Below are 24,839 nucleotides of genomic sequence, written 5' to 3'. Positions count from 1 at the left end.
GTGGTAATCATAATCGACGGGATCCTTGACGGCAAATGTGCCTGTCCTCATGTTCCCATACATTCCAGCATCGGGCCACTGTTTTATTCGAATGCCCCACAAATCTGAATACTGCACAATTCGACCATCTGATCAAACAGAGGCCCACAGTAAGTTCCCACTCAAACTCTGTCAGGTGCCGATAATGCTGTCTCACATGAGTACGTGGCGCCTCCTTCTCCTCCACAGAGATCACTCAACATCTGACGCTGTTGACGACCCTTAACATCCTACCAGGCCGGGTAAAAACACTAAACACGTGCAACACTAACGGACTCTGGTGGCCGTTCTAACTGTCACAGGGAATTGCAATTCTAATTTACATACCTGCCGATGATATTATTATGCGACCGTTTTTTTCAAAACGGTCACGTATCGTAATCAGACTCCATTAAACTGAAAACCACATCTAATACACCGGGTGGTTATAATTAAACTTACCCTATTTAACACGTTATAACACGGAAACTAATTACCGTACAAGTACCAAACTTGGTAGCTTTAATGTCACGAGTATGGGGTGCATGGTTGCCATGCCGCACAGCGCCAACGTACAGTTCCAGCTATGTCCACCAGGTGCCATGATCAGTCATTGTGATTCATAGTCTCATACACACCTGACCAGCCGCAGTGCACTTGTTGACGTGTCAGCATGAGCTTGGACAAAAGGAGCAGGGCATTGTTGGTGAAGCTCTATTACCAAAACAACAGCAATGCTGTAGCTGCACTTCGAGAATATCGCCGGCTGAAAGGATTACGGAAGAGTCCTCTTTCTCCACCTGCTGTGCGGAGCATTATGAAGAACTTCGAATCAACTGAAGAACTGGGCGTCGCTCCGGAAAGAGGCCGAAGACCGGTTGCACCACAGATGGTTGATGAAATCGCTGTTGCTATGGCAGACAACGCTGCACGAAACTCCCGATCGTCAGGCAGTGCGCGTGCTGTGTCACGACAGCTGAACATCCTGTGGTCCACTGTACAGAAGGTGCTTCGAACCATTCTCAAGCGGTATCCGTACAAGATCCATATCGTACAGCAGTTTGCACCACAGGAGGCACAGCGACTTGTTGACTTCGCTCTCCACTTTCTCGTTAGAGTTAATGTTGACGAGGGCTGGCCCTGGACCACCTACGGACAGACGACAGTCATTTTTCTCTGACGTGTGAGGTGAACACACAGAATTGCCAAGTGTGGGGATCTTCACCTCTAGTCACTGTGCATGAAGTTCCTCTGTATGGTGAACGTGTCAGCGTCTGGTGTGGCTTCACGGCTACGTTCATCATTGACCCATACTTTTTTGAACAGGTTGGCGCTCAAGGACCAAAGACGTGCAGTGTGACTGGGCAGCGTTACTGCAATGTGCTTCGCCAGCTTGTCATACCCGCCGTACAGGCGTTGAACTCAACAGTTTTCATGCAAGATGGGGCCCTACGGTAGATCGCTCGTGATGTTCACCTGCTTCTCCGAAACATATTTGAAAATGATCGAATTATCGGCCGATCGTTTCCAAATGCATAACCGGCATGATCATCTGATCTGACTCCCGGTGATTTCTGGTTGTGAGGCTACCTGAAGGACAGAGTTTAGTGGAACATTCACATATGTGCTGATCTGAAGCGTAGAATATCAAGAGAGGTAGCCAACATACAGGGTGTTTCAAAAATGACCGGTATATTTGAAACGGCAATAAAAACTAAACGAGCAGCGATAGAAATACACCGTTTGTTGCAATATGCTTGGGACAACAGTACATTTTCAGGCAGACAAACTTTCGAAATTACAGTAGTTACAATTTTCAACAACAGATGGCGCTGCGGTCTGGCAGTACACCTGGTCTTTCAAGTGTCCCCACAGAAAGAAGTCACAGGGGTTCATGTCTGGCGAATAGGGAGGCCAATCCACGCCGCCTCCTGTATGTTTCGGATAGCCCAAAGCAATCACACGATCATCGAAATATTCATTCAGGAAATTAAAGACGTCGGCCGTGCGATGTGGCCGGGCACCATCTTGCATAAACCACGAGGTGTTCGCAGTGTCGTCTAAGACAGTTTGTACCGCCACAAATTCACGAAGAATGTCCAGATAGCGTGATGCAGTAATCGTTTCGGATCTGAAAAATGGGCCAATGATTCCTTTGGAAGAAATGGCGGCCTAGACCAGTACTTTTTGAGGATGCAGGGACGATGGGACTGCAACATGGGGCTTTTCGGTTCCCCATATGCGCCAGTTCTGTTTATTGACGAAGCCGTCCAGGTAAAAATAAGCTTCGTCAGTAAACCAAATGCTGCCCAGATGCATATCGCCGTCATCAATCCTGTGCACTATATCGTTAGCGAATGTCTCTCGTGCAGCAATGGTAGCAGCGCTGAGGGGTTGCCGCGTTTGAATTTTGTAGGATAGAGGTGTAAACTCTGGCGCATGAGACGATACGTGGACGTTGGCGTCATTTGGACCGCAGCTGCAACACGGCGAACGGAAACCCGAGGCCGCTGTTGGATCACCTGCTGCACTAGCTGCGCGTTGCCCTCTGTGGTTGCCATACGTGGTCGCCCTACCTTTCCAGCACGTTCATCCGTCACGTTCCCAGTCCGTTGACATTTTTCAAACAGATCCTTTATTGTATCGCTTTTCGGTCCTTAGGTTACATTAAATCTCCGTTGAAAACTTCGTCTTGTTGCAACAACACTGTGTTCTAGGCGGTGGAATTCCAACATCTACAGCACACTTGCACGTTGTGAACAGCACACGCTTACAGCAGAAAGACGACGTACAGAATGGCGCACCCACAGACTGCGTTGTCTTCTATATCTTTCACATCACTTGCAGCGCCATCTGTTGTTGGAAATTGTAACTACTGTAATTTCGAAAGTTTGTCTGCCTGAAAATGTACTGTTGTCCCAAGCATATTGCAACAAACGGTGTATTTCTATCGCTGCTCGTTTAGTTTTTATTGCCGTTTCAAATATACCGGTCATTTTTGAAACACCCTGTACCTACGGACATGCTTCGTTCAGCTGTGCAGAATGCAATCCTGCGCTTTCAGACTTTTCTGCACACTGATGGGCGCTATACTGAGCCCCTTCTGTTGCAGTAATGGTACCGGTATGTACTAGTATGATGTACAGGAGCAGCACATTAGATGAGATTCAATTCAATTGATTCTGCATTATTTCTCTCTTCCATGACCTTAACATTAATGCTACCATGTTTGGTACTCGCGCGGTAATTAATTTCCGTGTTACGACGTGTTAAATAGGGAAAGTTTAATTGTAACCACCCGGTAAATTAATTCCAACTAGAAATGAGAGCACAAATGTCTCTGAGCACTATGGGACTTAACTTCTGAGGTCATCAGTCCCCTAGAACTTAGAACTACTTAAACCTAACTAATCTAAGGACATCACACACATCCATGCCCGAGGCAGGATTCGAACCTGCGACAGCAGCGGTCGCGCGGTTCCAGACTGTAGCGCCTAGAACCGTTCGGCCACCCCGGCCGGAAAACGAGAGTACGAATAATGGCAAAGTTAACGTCAGTGATTGCCAGATCTAACTACTATGATTCCATATAATTTCTTATTCTGCAAATTTGTTTAAATGTGTAGTTGGGATTCCTATTGAATACATGTTGAGCAGAAGCCAGTAGAACAGGGGAGAGCGGGCCAGTGTCGGGCCATCAGGGTGTCGCAGTCCTATTCAAGGGAAGGGCACCGTCAGTAGGACAGAGGAAGGAGGAGCCAGGTAAAAGCACTTCGGCCGGTATATTGTGTGTGGGCTAAGCTCCACCGGGCGGCCGCCATGCGTGTTTGCATCCTAAATGATGGAAAGCTATTGTGTACTGTTTTTCACGTGGCCTGCGTCACGGAGGCGCATCGCGAGCTAACAGTATTGTAATGCGCTGCCCCATGCAGGAAGTCCGAATTCTGGGATCGGCTAAGCGCAGGATGGAAGACAATATCTGTAAAGTGAAGTGAGAGGAGAGGCCATCTGGCTCTTTTGTGCTTAAGCCGCAACGTCGGTCTAGCGCCAATTTAACTGAATAGTTGTGTACTCTGCTGAAGAGGAGTAAGGGATAATATAAATAAATTCTGGAGTGGGAGAAAATAACACACTCGTGTGTAGCTGGTGAAGGTGTTATTTACTGAAACGCGAAATCGGGTAGATAGAGGGAGTCAGAGGTTGCTTTTTTTCTCAGCTCCATCACTAAAAACCGTCATGATTGATTAGTAATACTAAAATTGAGTGTCGAGTGGAGATTGATGCATTGATGGAATGGATCTGATTGCTCAGCACTCGTAATAATCGTTGTCACTGGTGATCAATATCATGCCTAAGGCTGACACTCAAAATTCTGCTTCTTGCTGGGAGCGATCTGTAGAACTACTTCCATCCGAGACTCACCGGCTTACATTTCATACTACAGAGAGACTTAGATTCCGTGGTCTGAGAGAGAGCAGCCTTTGGTGCAGGCCAGATGACTTAGATTTTTCCAGCCACCTGCAGCGCTCGCAAACCAAGTTATAGGATGTATGCGAATATTTCAGACTGAGAAGACTTTCACATGTTTATTAGCAATCACGAGCTCAACATGCACTCAATCCAGATAGTCGGTGCATTCACGATTCTTTCTGTAGTTCCCTCCTGCCTTATTTGTTGACAATCGGCAGCCACTGGTGCGACTTGAGTTAACTTGTTTCCCCAAATGTTGTGTTGACTTTAAGGTACCACGCCAGGCCGACCGCGGTGGCCACTCAGTTCTAGGCGCTGCAGTCCGGAACCGCGCGACTGCTACGGTCGCAGGTTCGAATCTTGCCTCGGGCATGGATGTGTCTGATGTCCTTAGGTTAGTTAGGTTTAAGTAGTTCTAAGTACTAGGGACTGATGACCTCAGATGTTAAGTCCCATAGTGCTCAGAGCTATTTGAACCATATTCACGCCAGACTCATTACCCGATCTTTGCCATGATATTACTGTTTCAATTCCATTGTAATCTGTGCTAACTCATGAAGATTATAATTTTCTGTCTTTGCGCATTTGTGTTTAAGTTGAAGTCTACGCAGGCTTGTAACAAATATGGTTTTATAGTGACCATTGTTTCATTCGGTAGTTTGATGAACCCGCTTTTTTTCATCTTGTGAGTTACAGCACTCGTGTTTCACGTATACAGGGCCAATCGTGTTTAATAAATTCAGTTCATTAATTATTTGTTGCGCGACACTTGTAATTTAATTAACATGGTCCCATGGGGAGTGATCTGCTTGTCAGTAAGGTCACCTGGTATAAGTCTGTCTGACGTCTACAGGGGAATGTCGATGATTCAGCCGTAGCCTCCAGTGTGTTCGTGGACTAAGTCACAGCGAGTTCCGACCATGTCTTCAGGACAATTCACTTTTTTTTGGCAGTCAGTGTAAACTTGACTGAAGCTGAGGAAGCGTTATTTTATAAATTTCGTAACACAGATATAGACCTAAACCAATCCATGTATCCTAGACACATTTAAGTTTAAAATTTTTAATCTATGTAAAAATAAGCAAAAGTAAAGTTCTGTACTGTCACTATTTACTCATCCAAATGCCATGGAACAGAAGTGAAACGTCATGATAGCGTCACATTGAAGTACCTAGAAGCTCGGCCCAATCTTACGCGATCTTCGACCACGCCCACTTTACCGAAAAAGGAAGAATGGGCCGCCATTTGACAGCACTAGGGCTCTGTCAAACAGCGGGCGCGGCGCGGCGCCGAGGCAATCCCGTAATGTGGCGACCGTGTCCGGCAGCTCTGGCTACTCTGCCGGCTAGGAGCTCCATCAGATAGCAGCACTTCCGCCTGCCCTCACGCAACATCCCATGCCAGCTTCCGGCAAAGTCAACGCGCGACCAGAATGACCTGACGCTGCAGGCGAATGTTTACTAAACAAATCAAAACATTTATAAGCTAATTAAACTACCGGCCATTAAAATTGCTACACCAAGAAGAAATGGAGATGATAAACGGGTATTCATTGGACAAATATATTATACTAGAACTGACATGTGATTACATTTTCACGTAATTTGGGTGCATAGATTCTGAGAAATCAGTACCCACACCAACCACCTCTAGCCGTAATAACGGCCTTGATACGCCTGGGCATTGAGTCAAACAGAGCTTGGATGGCGTGTACAGATACAGTTGCCCATACAGCTTCAACACGATACCGCAGTTCATCAAGAGTAGTGACTGGTGTATTGTGACGAGCCAGTTGCTCGGCTACCATTGATCAGACGTTTTCAATTCGTGAGAGATCTGGAGAATGTGCTGGCCAGGGCAGCAGTCGAACATTTTCTGTATCCAAAAAGGCCCGTACAGGACCTCAACACGCGGTCGTGCATTATCCTGCTGAAATGTAGGGTTTCGCAGGGATCGAATGAAGGGTAGAGCCACGGGTCGTAACACATCTGTAATGTAACGTCCACTGTTCAAAGTGCCGTCAATGCGAACTAGAGGTGACCGAGACGTGTAACCAATGGCACCCCATACCATCACGCCGTGTGATACGCCAGTATGGCGATGACGAAAACACGCTTCCAATGTGCGTTCACCGCGATGTCGCCAAACACGGATGCGACCATCATGATGCTGTAAACAGAACCTGGATTCATCCGAAAAAATGACGTGTTGCGATTCGTGTACCCAGGTTCGTCGTTGAGTACACCATCGCAGGCGCTCCTGTCTGTGATGCAGCGTCAAGGGTAACCGCAGCCATGGTTTCCGAGCTGATAGTCCATGCTGCTGCAAACGTCGTCGAACCGTGTCTTGCAAACGTCCCCATCTGTTGACTCAGGGATCGAGACGTGGCTGCACGATCCGTTACAGCCATGCGCATAAGATGCCCGTCATCTCGACTGCTAGTGATACGAGACCGTTGGGATCCAGCACGGCGTTCCGTATTACCCTCCTGAACCCACCGATTCCATATTCTGCTAACAGTCATTGGATTTCGACCAACGCGAGCAGCAATGTCGCGATACGATAAACCGCAATCACGATAGGCTACAATCCGACATGTATCAAAGTCGGAAACGTGATGGTACGCATTTCTCCTGCTTACACGAGGCATCACAACAACGTTTCACCAGGCAACGCCGGTCAACTGCTGGGCACGTTGTAGGTGTCGCCACCGGCGCCAACCATGTGTGAATGCTCTGAAAAGCTAATCATTTGCATATCATAGCATCTTCTTCCTGTCGGTTAAATTTCGCGTCTGTAGCACGTCATCTTCATGGTGAAGCAATTTTAATGGCCAGTAGTGTATTTCGAAGTCGACTACCTCTTTCTTTGTTGTTAGTTGTGGCTGAAGTCAAAAACTTCGTCACGCATTAGCTTTATAAATGAAAGGCAGAAGCGTCTGTCAGTCAGAGTTTCTTCCACGACTTGTTCCGAGGGCTTACATTCTCATATTCAGACAGATCAGTGGATTCATTTTAAGGATGTTGCCAGTTTTCTGTCTTATTCTTCATTTCGAAAAAAATCAAGGGGAAAAACACTGAATGTTGATATAAATAACATTTATTTCACTAAAAAGCCCAAAGAAAAGAAACGAAAACAGTTCGAAGATAGTAGACGCGCGATCTCTTGACTGCTTCTATTTTGTTTTTATGGGCTATTCACTGAAACAAAACACAACACACTCTGAGGTCATCAGTCCCCTAGAACTTAGAACTACTAACCTAACTAACCTAAATAACCGAAGGACATCACACACATTCATGCCCGAGGCAAGATTCGAACCTGCGACCGTAGCAGTCGCGCGGTTCCAGATGTAGCACCTAGAACCGCTCGGCCACCCGCCGGCCGCCACTACTAGACGTTGTCTTGAATGCCGATGGTTTTCCTACGCCGTATTAGCCGTGGTAATATGTTTGTGATGTTCACATTGTACTGTTGTTGCTGCCGTTTGAATATTGCACCACCCGGAAGTTTGCATCACTTATCACGAAACTAGGATCTCCAAGGCAAGCGATACTTGGTGTTGACTGACGTCTAACTTAACCAGTAAGGAATTTATCAACTGTTCGATATGTTATGAACTGTATGATACCGATAAGTTCGTAACACTGTATGTTGCTTTCAGTGTCTTGTGTTGCAAAGTAAACCATTCATTTTATAATGGTGTGCGGTAACTATGAATATACTTTAATAATGTGAACGTTACTAACTGGATTTAACTGTTTGGATTTCAGAAATTTTGTGGTCAATAATACTAAACTAACAATGTATGAACCATTGTTTACAGAGTACATTTTTATATGTTCTTACGTAAAAGAAGATATTAATTAATGGAGCAAATGTTTTAATAGAAAAAACTGACTAAATAAATGTCATGGAAATGTGGAGGAATATTGCGACAAAACCAATAGAGAATATTTATGTAAAATATCAAATTTATGACGTGAAGAAATTATAATTTGTAATGAAAAACGCGTGTGATTTTTAGAATATTAGATGCAAATGAAACATTTAACAAATATGAGAAATGTTGTAACATAAGAACTAAACATCGTGAACACACTTAAAGGTTTATAACTAATTATCATGAGAGTTTGAAAAAAAGAATCATCGTAATCATTTTGTCGTATTTAGGTACACCGCTGAGGCCCCTGAGGGCTATAATTTTGAGGCTGATACTAGGAGAAGACTGTTTTTGTTTGTTGTGCGAACTTCTCCGATAAATAGTTATTAAAATAACTGTCAAGTTTTATCTGTTTAAATGACCTGGGCCTATTCATCCTGCAGCAAAGACGAGTATTTACAATACATTGGAGTTTTCAAAAATGGTTCAAATAGCTTTGAGTACTATGGGACTTAACTTCTGAGGTCACCAGTCCCCTAGAAAAACCTAACTAACCTAAGGACATCACATACATCCATGCCCGAGGCAGGATTCGAACCTGCGACTGTAGCGGTCGCGCGGTTCCAGACTGTAGCGGCATTGGAGTTTTACAATTTAACAGTTCTGTCTCCACCATTGGCATGTAACGCTGTGATACCCGTGTCAGTCCATAATAAGACACCAGATGATCATTCTGAGATTGTCCTTTTACTATTTTTACTGGATGATTTAGATGAAATCAAATGTTAAACGACGCATTATTGAACACCGAGATTTGTGCCAACAAGTGGTTGCCGAACACACGTCACAAACAAGTACAGACTTATGTTTGATGAAACTAAAATATCCTTGCATTGTCTTACTGGATTGCTGTGGTCAAGAAAGGCGATGAGATGGGACTAAATCACTTTAACCGGGACAGCCGCTAAACCCTTTTTGGTATATCGATGCGACTGCTAAATTATGCGAGGCTACAAAGGAGTACGCCCAGTTGTATACTTTCTAATGAGGTCGATTGCGCTGCTAATTACCCCCGACGCAGATCTCAAACCTATCAGTTACAGAAATAGCAACAAAAGAACAAGTACGCACATTTCTGACCCAGGAGATCAGCAGCATCAAGCATGGAAAGACAGTCAAATACCAGAATTTGTGTGGACCAACTATCATACCGGCTTTAAATACAATGGAGCAGATGGTCAACTACAAAAAGACGCAATTAGGCGCGGAAGACACACTCTGCGTTCTGAAAACCGAACAACAAGGAGTTCTCCCGTGATAGGAATAATAAAATAAAAGAAAAACATGAGCTAAAAGCAATGCCGTTCATATCAACACAGCCATGGTATGCAACGTCCAGAAAATCAAGGAAAATAATAGTGACCAAAGTGAAAATGCGACTCAATCATGGGCTTTTCAACGCCTAATCACATAAAATCAGTGTTATGACATGACAATTGTTGATGTAAATCACGTCTTCTTTCAGTGCGAGTGCCGTGCGGGAACAGAGTCGAATTTTTGTAGGAGCTCTCGAGACCTGATCGCTCCCTGTCTCTTCGCACTGTGCCATTTCTTGGGGAAACATAATGGAGAGCATATGACGCCTTCGCCAGTTTCATAGCACCAGAAGACATAAAAAGATCTAGAGGGAAAGACGGACATTTAATTTTTTGAAAGGACCGAAGCAAATAATTTAAATGAAAAAGGTTATCTGTTTGTACCTAGTATAATTGTATTTCTGTAATAATTTCCATCAGACGCCTAATTACAGAATGAACACCAAAAAATGATATTATGAAGATACTGAAATACAATTTTCCTGGGCGAATGTAGAATTTCCTAGCGTACAGGTATTCTGTTGTTGTGTCACACTCATCATCTTCGGCAGACAATGCTGAGTATGCCTCTCTTCCAAAGGTCGCGGTATTTTAACACTGCCACCGGAGAGCTTTTAATCAATTATTTTCCCGTGTTTGCAAACGCTTTTAAGACGTGCTCGCTTTAAGCGAGTATGCTAGAAGCCAATAATACACTGCCAGAAAAAAATAGTACACCTGGATTTTGATCCGCTGACGGCATATGCCACTTGGGATATAGTAAATGTATTGATAGTGGTTTCAGAGTGTCCGACCTTGGTAGCTGAGTGGTCCCTCCGTTTCTCGACGTCATCCGGCGTCTTTACGACAGTGCCAGTTCACGTGTCCAAGTCAATGGACGTATAGCAGGGCCGGTACCTATCTGCCGTTCGATACGGCAGGGGTGCCCTCTCTCTACCCTCCTGTATGCTATTGCCCTTGAGCCCCTTATTGGGGGCTTGACGACCAAGCTCTCTGGCCTCACCCTACGCCAACACACTTTTCGCTGTCGGGCATATGCTGATGACCTCCTCCTCCTCATTCGCTCCGGCTCTGAGATTCGGGATGCCCTCGAATTGATTACCCGTTATGGGGCTGCCGCTGGCAGTGCCATGAATGTCGCCAAATCTTCTGCAATGCACATTGGACGAGGCCTCCAGGAGGGTGAAGTGGCACCACTGCCGCTTGTGCGGACTTTCCGGTACCTGGGCATTACCTTTACCCCCACGGTCACACGCACGGCGGCAACGAATTTCCGTCGCCTGTTACACGTCACCCGCAACGACGTCCGCCAGAACCTCTTGCGCCGCCAGGACACACTTCAACGGGTTGCGTTTATTAATCTTTATGTGGCATCAAAATTGGTTCACATCGCGCAAGTTCTCCCTCTGCCAACTGCAATTGGGCGCAACCTTCAGGCGGCTTTTGGCTATTATCTCACGGCTGGTTCAATGTTTAAAGTCCGTTATGAGACACTTACCCTGCCCCCACGGTATGGTGGCGTCGGGCTCGTCAATGTCCGTATGCGAGCTGCAGCCTTGTACATGAGTACCATGAGAAAACAGTGGATGGGCCAGGGTACATCTCTAACACGCAGCTTGCTTGAGGTCCTCCTACCTGCTTCCACCTCACCACCAGTGTCTGTCGGCCATATCGTGCCGCATTTGTCCCATATTTCGACCTTTTTCGTCGACTAAAGTTACATACATACCAGTCTCCCAGATACACGCCCACCTAGGACTAAGGATTTTTACAGCCTGTTGCTGTTCTGTGTTCCCCGGAATGTGATGGAGACCAAACACCCCTCCATCCAGTGGCCCATAGTGTGGACTACCGTCCACCAGCCCTTTCTCCCTACGACCGTCCGGGCACTGTGGTATCACATAGTCAACAGGAAATTTGCCACGAAGCAGCGCCTGCACAACATTGGCTTGTCAGAATCCCCTCTTTGTCTCCTTTGCCAGCAACTGGACACTGATGAACACCGTCTGACATGCGCCTCATCGCAAGATGTATGGCGCTTCGTGCAGCAAATCATTGCCTGCTATCTCCGGGTGCCACCAGACACAGTCGAGCCTCGAATGTTTCTATACCCGGAGGACCGACATTTTCCCGCCGCCAAATGTCATGCTATTACGTGGGTCAAAGGGTGGGCGGTCGCTTATCTCTTTAATGAGGGACCTAAATCCCGCCTCGACTTCTGGACCTATTTACGAACAGCCCATGCAGCTCTCGAAAACACGCCACGTTACCGAACATGATTTGTTAACTATCTTTGAGCGGTCTTTGTGAGACCTCCACTGAGTTGGGGGGTGCCTGGCACAGAGGGCACCCACCCCTCCTCCCCCGGCGGTGTCTGAGTTTCAACCGCCTACGATCTATTCTACTTCTGACCTCCGCGGATGGGAGAGCGCGTCGCAGATTGCGCGGATTTTATTTCTTTTTGCTTTTCCTTTTTCCTTTCTTTTTCTTTACCTAGAATTTATACTTCTTTTCTCTTTCGCATATGTGTTCCCATACTTTCATGCTATTAGTGAATATTACAAAAACACATGCAAATAAATAACTAACAACGCCTTCCACTACTGTTGATTCCTGTTTCTCCCACTCCCCTAAGTACCACAGGCTCGGTGGTGGTGAGAGGGACACTGTGGCCAGGCCTCAGGTTTCGACCCCTGCCCACTTTGCCCCCCGAGCCCCCACCGATCCAAAAAAAAGTCGATAAATCACCAAACCTCCGACATGCCATCGAGACAGAATGTGTTACAAATAGTGGGGAAAATACCTAGCGGCGGCGGCGTGAGGGAGTTGCAAATACCGGTTTCATACCACACTCCTTAGCTGAAAAAAAAAAAACAAAAAAAAAGTGGTCAGCGCGACGGAATGTCATTCCTGCCGGCCCGGGTTCGATTCCCAGTTGGGTCGGAGTTTTTCTGCGCTCAGGGACTGGGTGTTGTGTTGTCCTTATCATCATCATTTTATCCCCATCGACACGCAAGTCGCCGAAGTGGCGTCAACTTGAAAGACCTGCACCAGGCGAACGGTCTACCCTACGGGAGGCCCTAGCCACACAGCATTTCCATTTATGGTTTCAGAGTCGTCCGCCAACAAACAGTGTAGTGGCATAGTTACGAGACGGCCATCTGTGTTCATTCCTTAATAGGGAACGTTCACAGTCTGAAGGCTGTGTGTGGAGCAAACGTACGAAGCAAGCAGGCAACTACGCCAAGGGGATGCATTCGTGCTTCCTACAGCTAACTGCGTGAATTTTAAAGGTGTTAAACGGTGGCCTTCCGAGTGGCAAGACTGTCCTTTCGGGGACTGCCTTACAAGCTGGACGTGCTGCGTCAGTTGCGCAGTGATACTGGTATCAGTGATCACTCATCTAGACGAGGTTCCGGACGTCCATGCAGCACAGACGACCTCCAAAATCGTCATATTCTAACGACAGCAGTGCAAGATCGTGCGGCAACTACGATGCAGATAAGAGAGCTTGTGAACCCAGACGTGTCAACACGATTTCTTGTGAAATGGCTGTTGGCAGTGGGATTACGGGCACGCACCCCTCCAGCCCGTCTTCCACTCACGCCTTGCATCGACGTGCACGGCTCCACTGGTGCCATCAGATGTTCACTTGGAAGATGTAATGGTGCGCCGTGGTCTTCAGCGATGAAAGCAGATTCTGCTCACACGCAAGTGATGGTCATTTGCACGTGCGACGTAGACCCGATGGGCGCAGTCTCGTAGACTGCATGCGTTCAAGACACACTGCCCCCCCCCCCCCCATCTCTCCAGGGCTTATGGTTCGGGGTGCGATAAGTTGCAACTCTCGTACACCTGTTTCTGTAGGGGATGCTAACCAGCACTCGACACTAGCAGAATATTGTTAGACCCGTTCTTTTGCCGTTCTTGCAACAGGAAGATGATGTGTTATTCCAACAGGATAATGCTCGACCACACAATGTCCGTTAAATTCGGCGTTCTCTGCAAGACGTGCAGCAACTTCCCTGGAATGTACGATCTCCGGACTTGTCTCCAAACGACCGCATGTGGGATATGATGTGACGGGAAGTGCCTCGTGCGACTCGTCAGCCAACAACTCTTACAGAAGTACGTGAACAAGTCGAGCAGGTGTGGTATAGCGTATCCCAGGAGAGTACTCGCCATCTGTACGATAGACTGGAAGACAGAGCCAACGCCTGCATCGCTGCACGTGGAGGCTGCACCTTGTACTGATATGGGTCGATACCTGGTATCCCAGAACTGCTTGTGCTACTGGTCTGTAAATGTAACCATTTCATGCACTCCCTACGCACTGTTGCAGCAATAAATCTTAAGTGAATTGGAAATCATTGAAAGGGTGTACTACTTTCTTTCCAGCAGTGTAAATAATAAATAAGTCGATATTACCTCTGGCAGTATATGTGAATTCGTTCACCTTTCCATGATGCCACCACGACGTGATTCACTTGACTGCTACATACGATATATCACGTCTGCACTCGTTTGACAGTCAGCTCCTAAAGGGGACAACGACAGAGGACGTCCAAGTTCGAGTTAGAATTTAAACCTAACGCTGCAAGGAAACCGAGATAAAGTGATAGTCCAGATATTATGTACAATACATGCTACCTATTTACTACGGAAAAAATATATACATCCAGTCAAATTTTATTCTGGGCTTTCAATAACGGAAGTTTTGACTTTGAAATATTTATGCAGTCCCATTTAAGCATAAATGTTGACACAAAGGTTATTTCCTGAACAGAACGGTGATTCCAAAACAGGAAGACGAAAAATACAAAGAAAATTAAGGAATGAAGATTAGAATTTAACGCCCCATCGAAGACCAGCGAGACAGACGGGAAAAAGTAAGTGAACTGTTTATTATTTCAAACGTAGTCGCTGTAACTTCTAATACATTTATCCCACTGTGAGACAAGACGGTGCACGTTTTCATGGAAAAATGTTTGCGACTGCCTACGGAACTGTTATTGTATGCAAGCATGCAGCTCTTCGTCCGTAGCAAATCGACGTTCACTGATGTCTTTCTTCAGGGCTCCAACAACATAGAAATAGCATGGCAAGAGATCGGGACTGTATGGAGGATGTATAAGGACTTCCCAACGAAGCGTATGCAGACTAGTCCAAATAACAATGGCAACATGTGAACTCGTCGCAATCTCTCCCCATGTGATTTCCGTATTTTTGGAGTCCTGAAGAAAGAAATCCGTGGATATCAATTGTCTTCGGCCGAAAGTGCACGCCTGGGTACAATTGTGGTTCTAAACCCAAGAGCAAACATTTTTCCATGAATAAATTGACCGTCTTGTCTCACAGTTGGATAAACCTGTTAACAGTTATGGCGATTGCTTCTGAATTTGAAGTATTTATCCAGTCCCATTTAAGCATAAGTGTTGACACGAAGGTTATTGTTAAACAAGACGTTTGCTGAACAGAATGGAGATTCCAAAATAGGAAGATGAAAAATACAACGAAAATTAAGGAATGAAGATTAGAATTTAACGTCCCATCGAAGACAAGGTCATTAGAGACGAGAACAAGCCGTCTCGTTTTCATTTTACTGCCGCTATAAAATGACCTGTGGATCAATAAACAGGCAGCTAACTAGCTAAATGACACAGTGCACTTTCTAGACACTCTGTACATCTTGTGAAACTACGTCGTCTGCTCCGTGACTTACCCCATATTGTGGTGGCGAGTTTGGCCGAGGTCAAGGTCAGCCAGAAGCCGTAGAGGAACCCTGTGTGCAGGAAGAGCTGCACGATGAGGTCCAGCCAGCGGATGCGAGGCTGGTAGGGCACGAACGTCTTGGAGTCAGGGGCCGCCCCAGGTACCGAACCCGCGCCCGCGCCGCCGTCCGCCGGCGACGCCGCTTCGCCTGACGTCATCTCCGTGGCGCCCATCTGCAACACCAGCCAAGACCGCACCGTTACTCCTGCCACTCGTCAACGCCGTACGACAGGCAACCGCTCAGCGCCTGCTGTTATGCATGCAGTCTAAGCCGCTATGCGCAGGCGCTTTACCAGCTGTTCCAAGATGCCATGCTAGGGACCAGTCCTGGGAAACAGGACACCGTCTCACCATCGTGGAATCAATTTATGAATTAAATATTTCTTGCCTCGTGATCTCACACGTATTAAATGAACGTGCTCGATTTTAATTTTAATGAAGACGTTTAAAACACTTATGAATTATCCCATCGTTTACCAGTGGTTAACCGAGCGAGGTGGCGCAGTGGTTAGCACACTGGACTCGCATTCGGGAGGACGACGGTTCAATCCCGTCTCCAGCCATCCTGATTTAGGTTTTCCGTGATTTCCCTAAATCGTTTCAGACAAATGCCGGGATGGTTCCTTTGAAAGGGCACGGCCGATTTCCTTCCCGATCCTTCCCTAACCCGAGCTTGCGCTCCGTCTCTAATGACCTCGTTGTCGACGGGACGTTAAACACTACCTACCTACCTACCCTACCAGTGGTTACTCTGTGAAACCACGCTTTCTAGGTCGAGTACGTAGTTACCAATACAAAATAATAAAGTTTACTGAAAGCTACTAACCTCTAGCAGACACCTCCAGAACCCTGCGTTTAATAGTACAAATTTCAAGTTTTTCCTGGCTTCGACATCACCATTGTAGCCCATTCTTCTTTGTGCTCCTCTGTCTGTAAGTCGCTTCTTGTTTGTGATTATACAGTCCAGACACCTTGAGTTCTCGTTGATAGTAAATGTTTATGTGTTTCCAAATTATGTTTTGTGTTCCGCAAGCCACGTGTGGTTTCAGTTCGTAAGCACTGGCAAGTAAGGGCGAAGTTATCTTTTCTACTCTATTTGCTGCTGACCAGTGACATGCTGTATCAGCTGTGGGATGAATTATCAGTGATCTCCTACACTGACAAAGTCAACCGGTGGCTTGTCATAATGTGGCATTTTCTTGACGGGGATGTACGAAAATGGGAGCATAATCTTCAGCGAATTTAATGCATACGACAGAACCAGGGTGAAGAAAGGTGAAGAAGCCGTAGCAAGGCTTGTGGCGGAATCAGCGAGTTAGCCAACTTTCCTTCTTCTTTTTGCTAGGTTTTGCCAATTTCCCAGGGTTTGCCAATTTCATGTTATTACTTAACTTTGTGTCCGGAAGCCCTTACTGTCGTCACAGTCTTCAAGGTAAGCTAAGTGAGGGAAATCGTGTTTCTCCAATTATTGGGATATAAACGCTATTTTTCACTTAATCTCCGTTCATTTCTATGGCTTTACCACACCTTCGTGTGACAGCCTGTATAGCCCAACTGTACTGGTGTCAGTTCTTGTTACCTGAGATATTTCCTCAGCGTTGCTGTAGTAATACGAGTACTCATGTAGTCTGTCCTCAAGTGGCCCGAAGAGATGGAAGTCAGAAGGTACAGGATCTGGGCTGTAGGACTGATGAGGAAGAAAAGTCCACGGAAAGTTTGAGATCCTCTCTCGGGTGCGCAGACCTGCATGTGGCCTTCCGTGATCTTTTCTTCAGTTTCCCAAGAGTCTTACAATAGACTTCAGAGATGATTTCTTGACCACGAGGAAGGATATCAAACAGAATAACCCTTTCAGAGTCCCAGTAGACAGTAGCCAAGACTTTACCAACTGAGGGTACTGTTCTGAACTTCTTCGAAGGAGACGTTGTGTGATGCCACTCCACTGACTGCCGTTTTGTTTCAGGCTCAAAGAGGTGAATTCATGTTGGATCGCCTTTGGCAATGTCTGTCAAGAAATCGTCACCATCAGTCTCATAACGAGAAAATAATCCGGCAGAGATATTACTTCTTTTCTCTTTATGTTCTTCAGCTAGACTTGGAGGGATCTACTGCACACAAATCTTTGAATACACTGACTGACGGGCAAGTGTGTCAGCACCACCTACAGAGATGTCAAGTTGAGCACTGAGTTGCATGACTGATAATCGTCGACCATCTCAAATAAGAGAGGCTACAAGTTGCAGCATTGCAGGCATCACAGACGTTTGCGACCGCCCTCCGCGTCGGAGATCAGACAGTTTTTTTTTCTTTTTCCGATGACAACAGACACTTCGCCCAGCAAATTTGACTTTTATCCACTGCCCGATATCCGTAGACATTCTGTAAACGCCTGTGAATGTTTGCAGTTGTGTAGTTTTCCGCCAAAAGAAATTAAATAACTGCTCTTTGCTTGGAATGCACCTCAGTTGCAGACGACATTTTGAAGATTGGTCGTTCCACTGCCGGGAGTTAGTGGGAATATATGAGGTGATGCGGGATTTTTACGGATGTCGCAAAGAAAATTATAATTTTTTGAGCCACGACACCCAAAGAAATAATGTATTGCATTACTTATTGAACGCCCCAAATATTTTACCTGTTTTTGTACAGTGTTATGAGACGAAATTTGGGGAACAGCCCAGTATTTGCATAAAGGAACGTGGAAAACCGCCTAAAGACCGCAATCGAATTGGCTGGTGTACCACAGCGCCATGTTGATTCGATCCGTGTCTGCCACACCAGGTATCGATTGAAGTAATTACAAATAAAAGCATTCATTTTCAATATTTTTACTCTGACCATTTTTCTGTGTGTTTAAAGAGTAGACTACTATAAAATGGAACCTTTTGAAAGAATGTGGAACCTAGAAAAGCCTACAACTCCAAACTCTGTGGCGAATTAAGGTTTAAAATATTACCTGCAGGGGTCTTAATAAAAGAAATAACAATTGTGTTCAGTTAGATTCGAATTCTTGTCCTTTATGTTCGTAAACTGTCAGCCCATCCAATCAGCAACTGAAACAGATGTCAACCGGTCGTCGGTGTACTAATTCTATCGACGTGGAGTCCTTATACTTTCTCGAATAATGATTTTCAAAAGAAATGATACGATGAGTTAAATTACAATGAATCTCGACCTATACTGTAGCCTATTATATTGTTTCTATTTGACGATGTAAACAACACGTTGAAGCTCCAAAGACCGCTAGAGTTGCGAACAGTCACTTCTGAACTTGGGCATGCGCAATGCTGTGTTCTTGGACCCTAAATTTTTCGGGCCGAGCAATCTTTTTTGCCTCTCATTGTTCAAGACCAATCATAAAAACTGCAACACGGCGAAGGCGGCATTCAATGAACGTCAGTCTGGCACGAGGTGTACGAGGTGCTTAGATGTACAGATGACTAGCATTGAACAGCAGCTGCACGAAGTAAGGCGCAGTAACTTTATCTACGCCGTAAATATAAAAGAAAATATTACGCGGGTGTTTCTCATTCATAAATCCCAAAAATCGGTTATTTGTGAGAACATGGTGATGTGCCTCGCGTAAAAAAGTAAAAACGTGTATCTCAGAAATCAAATGGTTCTTTTAGTGTTCCCCCAGGAACAAATCCATCCCCAGAAAATATCTCTTACCTATTACTATATGCTCTTCAGCCATATGATATTACACAGGGTGTTAAAAAATGTTCGAATCCTTTGAGACGTGGTAGTACTCATCGAATTAAGAAAAATAAGTCCAATAAACATGGGTGCGAGGATACTCACTTTCCGAGATAAATACGTGTTAATAGGAAGGGCTGCGAGATGCTTGGTTATGGATATTGGCACAGTCGTCGCGTTGGCACCCCGTCAAATGTGTCGGCAGTGTTTTACGATGCCTTTCTCACAGTACTCCACCTAATATTAGGTGGTCTGCAACCAGTCGTGTCGTTCGAGTCGCGTTGTAGGCTACGTTAGTTTTCGTCGTGTTTGTGTGCCTTATTGTACAGTACTGTCAATCCTGGGTACGTAACATGGTGTTTTACCTTCTTCCAAACGCGGATTCACTTATTTGTTTACTGTTATCCCGCTGCTTGTAGCATAGAAATGGTGTAGTACATTTACATTTTCTCTCTTCCACCACTTGTTAGCAATGGATGCCTACTACTCGACAAGTGAAATGGCGATTTGATATTCTGCTATGGTTTAGCAAATGGGAGTAGCCTGCAAGCCCGTGTCCTGTACACTGAAAAATATCCACATCGCAGAGTGCCCTCTGATGAGCTGTTCGCCAGACTTTTCAGCGTCTGAAGGATACAGGTGCCCCAGCATCTCGGAAGACTGACAGTGGAAAGGCCCGCACAGTCTGTACACCTGGCATGGAGGGGCGTGTGCTACGTTTGCTGGAAACAAACCCTGAGACCACTGTGTGATGTTTAGCAGTAGCACAAGGCGTGGTGCGGTACTTGACGAGCAATTGCTGTACTCATATCATCAACAAAGCGTTTATGCCCTCAGGCCACAGGATCATCATGGCAGACGGCGGTTCTGTCAATGGCTGTTGCAGAAGTGTGCCGCAGATCCACTGTTGACATCCAACATTTTATTTACCAATGAGGCAGGGCTCACAAGAGGTGGTGTTGTGAATTTCCATAACCAGCATCTACGGGCAAACGTAAATCCACGAGCAATTTAGGAGTGAGGGTATTAATTCCGATTCTCAATCAACGTATGGGTAGGTGTACGTGGCGATAGATTAACAGGGCCATACGTGCTACCACAAGGGTTAACTGGGGCGCATTATCTGGACTTCCTCATTAAAGTTTTGCCTACTTTGCTGGGGACGGTGCCAGTGCAGCAACGAAAACAAATGTGGTCCATGGCGCACCAGCACACTTCGTTACAACATGCGCTATCATCTGACGCAGACATTACAGGACCGCTAGATTGGTCGGATGAGCGAGGGGGGCGGAGGGGGGGGGGGGACACCTTGGCCTGCTCGTTCCCCTGACCTAGGGGACACTTGAAGGAATTGGTGTACGCTACGCCAATCAACGATATGCGGACACTAGCTGGTCACGTCTTCAATGCGTGCCAGCAGGTACAACTAAAACCGGGTATACTTCTGAGTGCGTCATTCCTTACGCCGAAGGGGAGAGGCGTGTATTGTCATGAATGGACGCCATGTTGAACACTTCCTGTAAACACGTGTTTATCGCAGAAAGTATGCATTACCGGACCTATGCTTACTGGATTTATCCCAGAAGAATATGCATTTCCGGACCCATGTTTACTGTACTCATTTTTCTTGTTTCGGTGAGTCTGCTACCTCTCAAAGTATACGACACTTTGGCTGGCGAATCTTTTGTATTTTGGGCATTGTACTACGAACTTCAGCCTATAAGCTGCATGATGCAGATGTGCCAATACCATGCAGCTAAGAGAGCTCACTACGCTGGGAAGTAGGTTGGTTGATTGGTTTGGGGAAGGAGACCAGACAGCGAGGTCATCGGTCTCATCAGATTAGGGAAGGACGGGGAAGGAAGTCGGCCGTGCCCTTTGAAAGGAACCATCCCGGCATTTGCCTGGAGCGATTTAGGGAAATCACGGAAAACCTAAATCAGGATGGCCGGACGCGGGATTGAACCGTCGTCCTCCCGAATGCGAGTCCACGCTGGGCAGTAGGGTTAACTCATTAAACAGGACGAGTATGTCAAGATGGTTTGATTTGAATGTCTTTAAAGCTGTCAGATAATCCGGAATGTTAGTTCCCTTCTTTGACATCGCTAACTCTGTCCAGGATAGATTCACATTTTTTGTGTTATGACAGGAGCATTTTTCATTCAGGTTCCCAATTTTTACTTTAACATAATTTTGACATTATTCCACCATATATTTTTTTGACTCGGCTGACGACTGATCAGGCATAGGTTTTTTTTATTTATAGAAGTGGTGACCTTAGAAAACCTCCCACAAAACCGTGTTTTTTTGCATGTTTTTGCAAGTATAATCTGAACATGACACATTCATTTTAGCCTAATTAAAATTTTTGCAAATGAATTAATCGATTCGCAGAGTTTCCCTGTGCGCCAGCCACGCTTCGTCGTTCAAACTTCGCTTAATATACTGTAACATAGATACAGTGAGACAGATGTACGAATGGCTATATGAATGGCCGCTGGTCCGAGCTAAACCAAAAACATTTCATACCATATTTATAGCTGAAATAGGAAGGGAGCAGTGAGACCCCCCCCCCCCCCCCCCCCAAACCGCAGTTCTGGTTCAAATGGCTCTGAGCACTATGGGACTTAACATCTGAGGTCATCAGTCCCCTAGACTTAGAACTACTTAAATTTAACCACCCTAAGCACATCGCACACATCCATGCCCGAGGCAGGATTCGAACCTGCGACCGTAGCAGCAGCGCGGTTCCGGACTGAAGCGCCTAGACCCCCTCGGCCAGAGCGGCCAGCCCCCAATTCTGTGTGCAGCCTTTTCGGACATATGTGATACAGCGCTTCCGCGCTGTAACGATAGGAGTGGACCCAAGATTGGACTCTGTGGGCCTCCCTTAGTGCTTTCTCCCCAGTCACGTAATTTTTCTACCTTTACAATTGTTAAGTGTAATTCAGACCAATTGTGTATAAAGCCATTAATTCCATAAAACCAACTCTTACAGCCAGCGGCGTACATCTGTGATCTGGGAAAAGTCGGTGCAGTGTGTAACAGCACGTGGCCAATATGCAGCCTCTCGGAATGGCCTGTATGTGACGGAGCTTCAGAAGCAGCTCTTGTGGGCCCACGGTTCTGAGGATTCGACGCCGGCGCCGCCCCCGCCGGCCAATCGATATGGCGGTCGCGCCGCCACGGCCGCTGACTGTCGGCGGCCGTCTGCTGACGGCTGACGACTGACGGCTGATGGATGCCTGCTGAAAGGCCACAGGCGGCCAAATGTCGCCGCCGCGGCAGCCAGCGAGTGCTCTCTGTCAAAAGTCGAGTCCTCTGGGCCATGTTCCTGCAGTGGAGGGCGCAGCGGTCTAGGACGCGCCGCGGTTGCGCCGAAGGAAGGGAGCGAGGTCAGTGTTTAACCGTCCCGTCGGCGACGGTGTCATCACACGTGAAGTACGAATTCGTGTTTTGTCTGGAAGGGGGAAGAAGCAGACAGTGTCTTTTAAGCGATTGAAGAAAATACTGAGAAACGTAAATCTGGACTGCCGGTCGCCCTCCCATCCAGTATCTTAAACACTGCACCACCTCGCTCTCGATAGTTTCGCCGAAATTTCTCCGTGGGGGAGAAAAGAGAGTGGTGAATTTCCAGTCTATCTGGCTGCCCTACGAAGGGGAGAACAGAAAGTACAAGTCTTAGTACGGTCGATGGGAACCACGCACTGGGACATTTAAACGTCGTGCAGCACTGAAAATTCCTGGGGAATTAAAATGGACGGCGATTCGAACTCTGTACTTTGCATTTTGCGGTCAGTATTCTTAACCAGCCCAGCCCAGTCGGTCTAGCATGCGTTTTTAAGCTGCCAAATGGCTTCAGAGCTCCCTGTAGAGTGAGAAGATTCATTCCGGAAACAATACCCAAGTTGCAGCTAAGCCACTTGTCCCCAACATCTATTCTTCTGGGAGTGCTATTGCAACTGAATAGCCAGGAGAACTCCTGTATAGATATTGAAAGTAGAACAGAGGGGCCGGCAAAAATGAGTCTGCGAGTCAGGGTCGTGAATGGTGCCTCGAAAGCTCAGCTGATGAGGGGTAGTCTGCGACTGGTAACGCTCCAGAATAGAGATCCGGTCTGGTCGACACAATTTTAGAAAAAACTTTTCCTTTGCAGAGACGGTGACTGACTTATTGTAAGGTATTATTTTTTTCTCATTCATTTTTTTATGATACAATCATAACCGGTTTCGGCTTTCAGAGGCCATCTTCGGATGCTATGTGCGGCATTTGATGAACAAGTGTTCATGCATTGAAGGCCGAACCTGGTTAAGATTGTATCATAAAAATGACTGAGTCAAAAATAAAAAACATCTTACACAAAGTTTTAACTTGCCAGGAAGGTCCAAACCAGGGCATACTCGGCTAAGTGAGGTGTGTTCCTTCTATCGCACAGCATTGTTGGTGTGATGTACTGTAAAGGCTCATGGGCCCAATCAGAAAATTTATTGGTAACCACCATGAACTCCGAAGTGTCGGGGTTAGGCTATAAATGCAGCTGATACGACTTTACTCGCCTCCATATCTAGGTGTAACAGATAGCAACCGCCTGTCCTGTATCATCGAAAACGGAAAGATCTTATCAGCCGGAGTACGGACTATTTTGTCAGCGTACTTCCATAAAGTACCCCTCCAGCTCACCAGAACCCGATCTACTATCGGAGGAAGTGATCTACGAAATGTGTTGACTCGTTTTGGCATGTTGTTCGTAAAGGTCACAGATCCCGTTTTTAAAGCGAGAACAAAATCCGCCACAAAATCTTGGATGCTCTGCAATAGCCCACCAGCTTCTCGTCCCCGATAGGCATATCAAGCTGAGAGTCCTGTTTCCCTGTGTCAGGCAATACTACTTCATGCTAGTTGTACATCTAAGGATAACTTACTCCTATCCACGGCAACATTATACAGGAGACTTTTCGAATTAACTCCCATCTGTTCAAGATGGATCGCCCAATCCAGAACGAACTGGGCGTATGTGTGGCATAACACACATCAAACTTTTCTGCCCAGCAACGTCAGGTCGAAATGGTGTGACGTTATCAATGGCAGATTGGCGATGGGAGAAAAACTATTTGAAATCGCGATGGAACTGGACCCATATTCCACAAAGTGTGCTTACAAGATACCCAGGTCTCCTAGGGTGTATTGTGCACAGATCAAAACGAAACATGGTGATTTATCCAGAAAAGAATGGCACATATCACCCGCACTGCACCTTCAGCAATATGACTGGAAAATGTATGACAGCTGGTTCAAAATGGCTCTGAGCATTATGGGACTTAAATTCTGAGGTCATCAGTCCTTAGAACTTAGTACTACTTAAACCTAAGTAACCTAAGGACATCACACATATCCACGCCCGAGCCAGGATTCGAACCTGCGACCGCAGCGGTCGCGCGGTTCCAGACTGTAGCGCCTAGAACCGCTCGGCCATCCCGGCCGGCTATTACGACTGGACTGGCACTTCCAGCCAGCTACAAAGCATAACAGCTACATGTGGTGCATGGCTCACTTTTACTGTTACGTACATACAGGATCAACAACAGGCACAACGGCCATTAGACTATTTAATCCAGAAACAC

The 24,839-nt window shown here is 46.2% G+C and overlaps 1 protein-coding gene across 3 annotated transcripts in view; it reads right to left on the bottom strand.

Moving 5' to 3' along the window:
• Positions 1–24,839, bottom strand: part of LOC124595638 (acyl-CoA Delta-9 desaturase-like) — a 666,968-nt gene that overhangs the window by 72,725 nt on the left and 569,404 nt on the right. For all 3 annotated transcript variants that reach the window (XM_047134467.1, XM_047134466.1, XM_047134469.1), the window contains one exon: positions 15,470–15,692. In XM_047134467.1, coding sequence (XP_046990423.1) covers positions 15,470–15,692 — 223 coding nt within the window. The remainder of the gene's footprint in view (positions 1–15,469; positions 15,693–24,839) is intronic.

The sequence above is a fragment of the Schistocerca americana genome, chromosome 2 (genome assembly GCF_021461395.2).
Source record: "Schistocerca americana isolate TAMUIC-IGC-003095 chromosome 2, iqSchAmer2.1, whole genome shotgun sequence".
Classification (NCBI taxonomy): domain Eukaryota; kingdom Metazoa; phylum Arthropoda; class Insecta; order Orthoptera; family Acrididae; genus Schistocerca; species Schistocerca americana.
The sequence above is the reverse complement of the archived record's forward strand: the minus strand, read 5'-3'. Positions and strand labels throughout refer to the sequence as shown.